This window comes from Eptatretus burgeri, chromosome 7 (genome assembly GCF_056783735.1).
Source record: "Eptatretus burgeri isolate ZD-2024b chromosome 7, Ebu_testis_v1, whole genome shotgun sequence".
In the NCBI taxonomy this organism is placed as follows: domain Eukaryota; kingdom Metazoa; phylum Chordata; class Myxini; order Myxiniformes; family Myxinidae; genus Eptatretus; species Eptatretus burgeri.
The window spans coordinates 26,591,686-26,601,680 of NC_140967.1; the positions used below are offsets into that span (position 1 = coordinate 26,591,686).

General features: G+C 51.1%; 1 protein-coding gene across 6 annotated transcripts in view; it reads right to left on the minus strand.

The window, feature by feature from the left end:
* LOC147022860 (steryl-sulfatase-like) overlaps positions 1 to 9,995 on the minus strand; it is a 103,974-nt gene that overhangs the window by 78,885 nt on the left and 15,094 nt on the right. For 5 of the 6 annotated variants that reach the window (XM_085887761.1, XM_085887752.1, XM_085887751.1 and 2 more), the window contains exon 1: positions 9,593 to 9,861. The exons of the other annotated variant lie outside the window; for it this stretch is intronic. Coding sequence is in view for 2 of the 5 variants with exons in the window: in XM_085887752.1 (XP_085743878.1) it covers positions 9,593 to 9,718 (126 nt within the window). In the remaining 3 variants the exon portion in view is untranslated. Of the gene's footprint in view, positions 1 to 9,592; positions 9,862 to 9,995 lie in introns of those variants that run through there. 6 annotated transcript variants of the gene reach the window in all.

The window sequence follows — 9,995 nt, forward strand, 5'->3', positions numbered from 1 at the left end:
CTTGCCTCAAAAGCCAGTCGCCGACTGGGAATCCTCCGTCGTGCAAAGTCCTTCCTCGGCCCTCTTGAGCTCCTGACCACTTACAAAGCTTTTGTCCGTAGCCTGATGGAGTACTGCTCTCCCCTCTGGGCTGGTGCTCCTGCCTCCCACCTTTCTCGACTTCACGCTGTCGAAACCAGGGCTTTTAAGATCATTGGCATCTCCCGCAATGAAGCTGAGTCTTTGGGCCTCTCACTCAATCACCGCAGGTTGGTCGGTGGTCTTTCTGTCTTCTACCGACTCCTCTCCAGCCTTGCCACCCTGCTCTCTCTGCGATTTGTCCCAACCACATTTCCACAGGGCGCTCAAGGTCCGCCAACAACCCCCTTCTGGTAAAACTACCAAAATCACGAATCACTGCTCATCTTCACTCTTTCATTCCTCTTTTTTCCCGCCTTTGGAATAAACTTCCTCACTCTATTCTTTCCCATTCTTCCCTTCAGGCTTTCAAAACAGCTGTTCACCACCACCTCTTATCTTCCCCCATCCAAATCCTCGATCTTTTCTACCCCGGATAATCCACCCAAGCCCACTTCCTTCAATTCTCCTGCTTTCCTTCCTGAAAGTCCCTTTAATGTCCATCTTCCCCTCGCCATGTTCCCCGTCCCATCCCCATCCCTCTCCCTTCCACAGTTCACCTGTGTCTGTTCCCCAATGTTTTGTCCCTTCCACTCCCGCCCCTCTTGTCTCATGCCTCCTTGCTGTGAGTTGTGTGTTAGCTCTCATACGAGCCTCGACCAAGGTATAAAAAAAAAAAAAAAAAAAAAAAAAAAAAAAAAATCCTGTGCCCAGTCAAGGGGGTCTTCCACCCCTTGCCCAGGAATCCTGTGCACCCGAAAGTGAGGCTTGCTTCTTTTCTTTTTTTTTTCATGCGCAGCACCAGCGCGGCAACTCGCGCACTCTGCACCTGCCCGTGACGTCATGCAGCTGCACGTGTTCCTCGTCCCTCTTGGACGGTACCATCCGGCAGGGATACCCCTCCTGCCGGATTCCAACCCCACGTGCAGCCATGGCGTCACCGTGCGCATAAAAAAAACACAAGCCCCACGTCTCGAGGGGTTCCCCACGCGAACACATGTGCTTTGCCCGTTGGAGCTTCACACACACGATCGCGTGGAGAACCCGTCCGGTCCAAATCCATTTTCCTGCCTAAACTTTGTCCGTCCGCGGGATCGGCAAATCCACCACGTGCGTTTCCGGACCGGGACTTCACTCTCGCAAGCGAGCACGTGGTGGTCTCGTGCGTTGCACAGCACGAACCTCGTGCTCACTGCTGGGTGAACCCGGCACGGTCCCCGAAACAACTACAGCCGCTGCTCGGCTTTCGTTCCTCCTATGTCGCCGTCGTCGCCATTCGACCCACGCACACCTGCGTGTTACGACGCTCACACTCCATTCCATTACATTCACCCCGGGAGACGTGGCTGCGTGCTCCCGCATGCCCACCGACATCTCCCTTACATACCGCTCTCTCACACACACGGTCTCCCTTGCACTCGGCCGTTCACTTACGCGTTCCTCACTACTCACACAAACCATACTACTTTCACACGCGGGGGCACTCACCCGCGGTGCCTCATCCACACACCGTGCCTCACCCACACACGCGGGGGCACTCACCCGCGGTTCCTCACTCACACACGCGGGGGCACTCAACCGCGGTTCCTCATCCACACTGGCCGTTTCATCCACACACACGGCCTCACTCACACACGGTGCCTCACCCACACACGCGGGGGCACTCACCCGCGGTGCCTCATCCACACTCCGCGTGCTGGGAAGCACGTACTCTGGCACCATCGCCACCACACCACTCACACACGGGGTCGCTTCCACACACGGGGGGCTTCGTGTCCCCACAAGGGTCTCCTGGGCCTCTATACCCCCCAAGCTTTCCGTGCACCCGTCCGCAGCACTCGTCCCCTCAACCTCGCGAAGCACGACCGAACCCACCTGGTCGTGACTCGCCTCAAGGGGGCATACTCGCTCCCCTCGTTCCTGGAGGAGGCCATCCAGCTGCTCGCACTGGGCCTCCACCCAGTCAGCCAGCTCCCCCTCATGGTCCTCCACTACCTTTGTGTGTGTGTGTGCGTCACTAACCTTGTCCAATTCACCCTCTATCTCCCGTGTCTCTATACATTTTATTCTTTCTGTCGTCTCCTCTTGTCTATTGGTCTCTGCTTCTTTCTGGCGTCTTTCCCTTATCTTTATGTTGGTCAACCTTGCTTTCTCCTTCAGTCGCTCCCGTCCTTCCCTGTTTTTCACTCCTTGCTCTTTCACGATCTCTGCGTACCTCATCCTTGCTTTCCGTATTAATTGTTCTCTTCTCTCCCTGGCAATTCCTTTCACCTTGTCTCTTGTCTCCCGTGTCTCTATACATTTTCTCTCCTTGTTCCTTATTTCTGTCTCTTCCTGGTTCCTTTTTCCTTCCCATCTGAGTCGTTCTTTCTCTCTGAGCCCCATTAGCTGTTCGTTCTCCCTCTGGAGCTCCTCAATCTCCGTTGACTCCAGTTTCGCTCTCCGTTTTAGTTGTTCAATTTCACACTCATATAGTTGTTGTTTTCTCTCCCACTGTGCCTCCTGCTCTTTGTTTTCCAATCTCATTGTTTCTTTCAATTGGCTCATTTCCTTCCTGTGTTTCATTCGCTGTTCTCTCACTACTCTTCCTCGTTTCCTCTCCTGTCCTTCCTTCTCCAGTTTCATGGTTTTCTTCATTTGGTTAATCTCCTTTTTGTGTTTCATTTGCTGCTGTCTAATTACTCTTCCTTGTTTCCTCTCCTGTCTTTCCTTATCCAGTTTCATGGTTTTCTTCATTTGGTTCATCTCCATTTTGTGTTTCATTCGCTGTTCTTTGTCTATCTCCTCGTACTCCAGCCTCAGCTTTTCTTTCAATTGGTCAACCTCAGATTCATGTTCTTTTTGTTTTCTATTCCATTGTTCCTCTCGTTCTTCCCTCTCCAATCTCCTTGTGTCCTTCAATCTCCTGATTTCTCCTTCCTGCTTCATTCCTTGCTCCTTCAACTTCTCCTCGTATTCCAACCTATTTTTTTCCTTTTGTCGTTCAGTTTCAAATTCATACTCTTTCAGTTTTTTATTCCACTGTCTCTCTTGTTCCTCGTTCTGCAATCTCATAGTTTCCTTTAATTGATAGATTTCTTTCTCCTGTCTCATTCCTTGTTCTTTCAGTACTCTTTCTTGTTCCTCATTCTGCAATCTCGTTATTTCTTTCAGTTGGCTGACTTCCTTCTCCTGTCTTATTTGTTCTTCCTTCATTACTCTTTTTTGCATCTCATTCTGCAATCTCGTGGTTTCCTTCAGTTGGCTGATTTCCTTCTCCTGTCTCATTCCTTGTTCTTTCAGTACTCTTTCTTGTTCCTCATTCTTTAATCTGGCCTTCGCTTCCAGCTGTTCGATCTGTACAGTGTGGTTCCTTAACGTTTCATTCTCTGTTGTCGTTCTTTCTTCTCTCACCATCCTCAACTCGTTTTGTAATTCCCTCTCTTTGTTTTGGTGTTTCTGTAACTCAGAAGCTTTCTTTTCCAATTCCTTTCTCATCTCCGCACACTCCGACTTTGCTTTGGCTTCGAATTGTTCAATCTGCTCAGTGTGGTTCCTTAACGTTTCATTCTCTGTTCTCTTCCTTTCCTCTTTTAACATCCTCAGTTCGTCTTGTAATCCTCTTTCTTTGTTTTCGTGTTTCAGTATCTCAGAAGTTTTTGTTTCCAATTCCTTTCTCAATTTGCGTGCTTCTTCACTCATTTCATCTCTTCTTTCCACCGCTTCCCTCCTCAATTCGTCCCTTTTTTTACTGTGTTCATTTAGTTTTTTTCTGCCATTCCTTTCCCATTCTAATCTCCCCTTCCAGGATTTCTCTTTTAAACTGGCTTGCCCTTACCTCTCGCTTCAGTAGTTCCAATTCTCCATCTTGTTCGCGTTTTTCCTTTTCGAGCTTTGTTTTCCTTTCTCCTTCCTCCCTCAATTCTCCCTGCAGTTCTTCGAACTGTTCTGACTTTTCCAGCAATTCCTCCGACCTTTCCTCGAGCTGTCTCTCTCCTCTTTTTATCTTCCATTCTAGGCTTTCTCTTTCCTGATTGCCTGTTCTTATCTCTTCCTTCAATTGTTCCAACTCCCCATCGTGTTCACATTTTTTCTCTTCCAACAGTATTTCCCTCACTCTCTCCTCCAGTTCTTTGAACCGCCTTGCTTGCTCCAATAATTTTTCCATTAATTGTTTTACTTCCAAGTCGTGCTCCTTTTGTTTCTTTTCAAGCTCGGTTTTCCATTCTTCCTCCCATTGTTTCCTTTCCTGGGAGATACCAATCTGCTGTTCCTCTATTCTTTTGTTCAGTTTGCTCTTTGCATATTCCAACTGACGGGTATAAAACACTACCAAATTCTTTTTCCCACATAATTTGTCGACTCTATTGGCCAAGTTATGTTTTTGCCACCGAATTCGTTCCAGTAAATCGTCCAATCGCTGTGTCCCCCCGTACACGTAATTTTTCTGAAGCGAGTCTGCGTGCCGTTGTGACTCGTCCACTCCACGTTGCACGTCCTCGATATATTCTTCATAACGCTTCACCTTTTCCAAGACATCCCCCAATTGTGCCTGAAGCCTGCCAATGCTCGCATAGTCATCCTGCCACGCCTGCCATGGCACATGCCGTGACCACGTGCCTTGAACCGGTGACTGGGAGCTCACGCCTCGTGCTGTGCCATTAATATCAGTCCGCTCCGTGCTGCGCTGAGGTGCGATCGCGCTGCCATTGTGCGACTCCGTTTGCCAGCAAAGTTCATGCTCAAGCCGCTCCCACTGACCACAGTTAGTGGTGGGGTTATAATTATAAAAAGAACCGACCTGGGCCATGGATCCTACATGACGACACATACCTAATACCCCCGGCTCCCGCTCGCCTTGAGACGCCATCTTGCTTCTCTTAAAGGGTTAATTTAGCTCGCTCGTAATTTGGAGGGAATCGGGGGTCGCTCTTCTCACCCCTGGACCGATTCCCGTGAATTTAATTGGAGACAGGAGAGCCCGTTTTCCCGTTCTCCGATACCAGTGCCGCGAGGAGGGCGATGGATTTGTATCGCACGACCTGACACCAGTGTTACGGATTCGGGCCCGCCGGCGTGCTGACGGCCACGTAACTCGAATCGCGGCACGTCGCCCACCGGACGGACAATCCAGTCGTGACCCTCTCGGACTAACGCCGGGAACCAGTCACGGGTGGACCTTTCGGTCTCACCGCGATCGAGCCAATCGGCCCCCGCGTGGGATAGGGTTGCTCGCCAAATTCGACCTACCTAAGTACCCACACGGAGGGTAGACCGGGCGATCGCACCTCGCCGCAGGTCGACTTCGGACACGGGCCACTTAAGCGACCCGTTCCGTACTATCGGGATAACCGAGCGGTGTTATCGTCGGCCTCGACGGTTCGATTAATTATTGGGCGTATTCAGCCCACTACCAACCCTTTACGTGAAGCAAGATGAGGATTCAATGAGAGAAATGACGAAGCGAAGCGGGAAACAGTTCAACATAAAGCACATTTATTCGCGATGAACGGAAAGCACACATATACAATTCCACCAAAAGCACATAGAAAAGAAGAAGAAGACAAAAAGCAAATGCGACAATGCAGATCTAATACCGATTACGCGAGCACACGGCAACACTTATACAATTTTACTCACTTTACTGTCAAATGCGACAATGCCTCACTCCGCGGGCCTTGCGGACAGTGTCTGGTAGGGGGTGGGAAAGGGGCCCCCTTTGTCGCACTATCTCAGCGCGGGGGGAAACAGGAGGGGGTTGCTGATGCTCGGGGAAAGGAGGATTTAACCCTGTCTCGGGTCCCGCGGCGAGCGTCTCCTCCTCCACCTCGGTCGCGTTGCTGGCCTCTCTGGTGTGCAGCTCCCGGCACCGACGCGAGCACCCCCTCGTCTGCCTTCGCCTCCGCCGCCTCTCCACAGCTCCGTCCTCTTCACTCCGACTCCGCGAACTCCCAACTGCCTGAACTCTTCCTCCGCTTCCAACTCCGAACTCTTCCTCCTGCGAACTCTTAACTGCACTCAACTCCAACGCACACGACCACACTTTTCTGACGAACGCAGCCGCTTATATAAGCCCCGTGGCTTCGCCTCTGACCCCCTGCCTTCGACCTTTCACCTCGCTCCCCATTGGCCCGAGAAAAAGTGGGCGTGAATGCATTTTGATCCATGAATTTGCATATAGCGACCGCCCTCCAACGCCCTGGAGGGGGGGCCAAATCGCCCCTTGCTCACCGATTGGACGGAACAAAAGTGGGCGTGAGTCGTTTTTGATCCGTTTTTTTGGAGCGGAAAGTCCGTGGTTTTGTACACGCTGTTCGGCGCGCGCCCTGCACGAGTCCAATACCGGTACCCACAAGCGGCGCAAGAACGGTGGCGATGCGACGGTTGCGAGGTGTGACGGTAAAGGTCGTAGCTGTTGTCGTGAAGCGGCGTTGTGGTGGGTGGTTGATGTTGTGACGACTGTTGAGACGTGGTTGGTGGTGGTAATAATGGCGGTTGGTCCAAAATAAAGATAGTAAAAGAAAAACGGCTATCCTGAAGAGTCGCAGCACGCATGAATGACATTTATTCCCTCTAGACAACGGGTTTGGGCCTAACTACACATATACTTACCGAGATATCTCACCTAAGGGACCTGAATGGTGGTTTGCGAATTTGGTCAACCACAACAATATTAATCGGACAAGTGCTTCCCAAGTTATGGCCATTTATTTACCAAACCAATGACAGACACGTTGTTGCGTGGGCGTGGCCGATGGGGAAGGGAAGCTCAGCCGCATTCGCCATTACGGGTTACAACGTACGGGCTTCCGGAGAGTGATGACTTTGTGTATTCTAATAATTTCTCGATTTCTTATGCGCATTTATAGATAAACACAATGCCCCAAGTTATGATCGTTTTCATATTAGATGGTGCATAAATTTCAGTAACATCAGAGTGCTGGTATGCTCCGAACCAGGAAGTAATTTTTTTCTCTCTCTCTCTTCTCTTCTCTTTTTGTTTTTCCTTGCCACGACATTGCGAAAAGGTAAAATACGTTGGCGCTAATTGAATAATTGGCCATTAAAACCTAAATTGCGAATCATCGTAACTGTGATATGCGAACTTCCGCGCCACGCACGTACGGGCACGCCAGAGCGAAGAAACAGCCTGTGTGGTTGTTGTTTGTGGCTCGCGGATGGAATATTAATTTATTTTTTTATTTTTTTACGGGCACGTGCTCGTATCTATAATTCCAGCAATCTGTGTGTGTCTGTCTGTCTGTTTGTTTGTCTGCGACCGCCGTTTCTCGACGACCGCCGGTACGATCTGATTGAAACTTGCCAGGAATATTGCCGGGGCCCCGCAGATGTGCCTTTTCGAGGTTTGATGTCAATCGGACAAGCGGTTCCCAAGTTACGGCCATTTTATTGCTTTTTTTCAGTGTTGAAAAGGTGTATATATGGCAGCTGAAGTGTCGTTCCACCTTATCATGCCATTTTTACTCAGAATAATGATAACAGCATCTTAATAATAATAATAATGATAATAGCACAATAATTGGCAGTACACAATAATTGAATAAAAAGAATAACGTGATACAATGACCAATGTCTGTCAACCAATAACGACCTATATATTGTCTGTCAATAAGACAGGACACGGTGCTATGACGTCACAATTCTTCTTCTTCGGATTGAAACTTGCCAGGAATATTGCCGGGGCCCCGCGGATGTGCCTTTTCGAGGTTTGATATCAATCGGACGAGCGGTTCCCAAGTTACGGCCATTTATCTGTCGACCAATGACAAGACACGGTGCTATGACGTCACAATTAATGTTTGTTTATTATTTAATTTTTTGCACGATTGACGGTCCGATCTGATTGAAACTTGCCAGGAATATTGCTGGAGACCCGTGGATGTGCCTTTTCGAGGTTTGATCTTAATTGGACGAGCGGCTCCCACGTTACGGCCATTTATCTGTCGACCAATATCTGCGAGAGAGGGGGACGGGAGAGGGGGGGTGAGAGTGGGGACGAGAGAGAGGGACGAAAGAGGAGGGGGGAGAGAGGAAGGGCGAGACTGGGGGGAGAGAGAGGGGGTGGGAGTGGGACGAGAGAGAGAGAGCGAGAGAGGGGGACGGGAGAGGGGGTGTGAGAGGGGGGTGGGAGTGGGGGCGAGAGAGAAGGGCGAGAGAGGAGGGGTGAGATTAGGGGTGAGAGAAGGGGGAGAGAGAGGGGGAATAGAGGAGGGGTGAGACTAGGGGTGAGAGAGGGGGGCAAGAGAGGGGGAGAGAGAGGGGGTGGGAGTGGGGACGAAAGAGAGAATGAGAGAGAGAACGGGAGAGGGGGTGTGAAAGGGGGTGGGAGTGGGGGCGAGAGAGGAGGGGGGAGAGAGGAGGGGTGAGACTAGGGGTGAGAGAGAGGGGGGAGAGAGAGGGGGAATAGAGAAGGGGCGAGACGAGAGGGGAGAGAGGGGTGAGAGAGAGAGGGGGTGAGACGAGAGGGGAGAGAGGGGGTGAGAGAGAGAGGGGGTGTGAGAGAGAGAGGGGGTGTGAGAGAGAGAGGGGTGAGAGAGAGAGAGGTGAGAGAGAGAGGGGGGTGAAAGAGAGAGAGAGGTGAGAGAGAGAGGGGGTGAGAGAGAGAGAGGTGAGAGAGAGAGGGGGGTGAAAGAGAGAGAGGGGTGAGAGAGAGAGAGGTGAGAGAGAGAGGGGGGGTGAAAGAGAGAGGGGGTGAGAGAGAGAGGGGGTGAGAGAGAGAGGGGGGTGAGAGAGAGAGGGGGTGAGAGAGGTGAGAGAGGTGAGAGAGAGGTGAGAGAGAGAGAGGTGAGAGAGAGAGAGGTGAGAGAGAGAGAGAGAGAGAGGTGAGTGAGAGAGAGAGAGAGAGGTGAGAGAGAGAGAGAGTGAGAGAGAGAGAGGTGAGAGAGAGAGAGAGAGAGAGAGAGAGGTGAGAGAGAGAGAGGTGAGAGAGAGAGAGGTGAGAGAGAGAGAGAGAGAGAGAGAGAGAGAGAGAGAGAGAGAGAGAGAGAGAGAGAGAGAGAGAGAGAGAGAGAGAGAGAGAGAGAGAGAGAGAGAGAGAGGGGGTGAGGGAGAGAGGGGGTGAGGGAGAGAGGGGGGTGAGGGAGAGAGGGGGTGAGAGAGAGAGGGGGTGAGAGAGAGGGGGTGAGAGAGAGGGGGCGTCACAATTCAAGAGGGGGAGAGAGAGGAGGGGCGAGAGAGGGGGTGAGAGGGGGGTGAGAGTGGGGTGAGGGGGGGGAGCGAGGGGGAGGCGAGAGAGAGGGGGCGTCACAAATCTTCTTCATTTGATATGACGTCACAATTGACGCTGGGGACATGAGTATGTTTCCCAGGTGTTTCCCAAGTTATGGCCATTTATGATACGGTTGGTCCGATCTAATTGAAATAATGCCCCAATCCAGTCACCGTTTACGCACCTACGGGCCCGTACTAGTATATATAAACCAGGACGTAGCTTCGTCAATGACACATGGTCACATTTACCGATTCCTCGGTCTACCTTTGTTTGTGCAGAATATCCCTTTCGCTCCCGACCAGGAGGCGACCGGTCCCACCTCCGGGGTGTATGTTCTTCGTTCATTGCGCTCGGCTTGTAAAATCTCCGTCTCACCCTTTTTAACGACATGTGCGTTATTTATTCGTGTAAATCCAAAGACGACGTGAAGAACAACATTCCTGACGTACAATGGTTTCGGTAGTTTTCCAACCCGTCATTAAAACGCAACGAAAGCACTCGACGAGGTGGTTGAGGCGGAAATGGGTTGCGCGCAGGAAGTGGGCGTGTCGCCTTTGTGTGCGTTCGAGAGAGTCAGATCCGCCATTGGCCGAGGGAACGATCGAAACTGTACATTACCGACTGTCGATATGTTCCGTTGAGTGCGTTTGTCTTCGTCCGGGGGTAT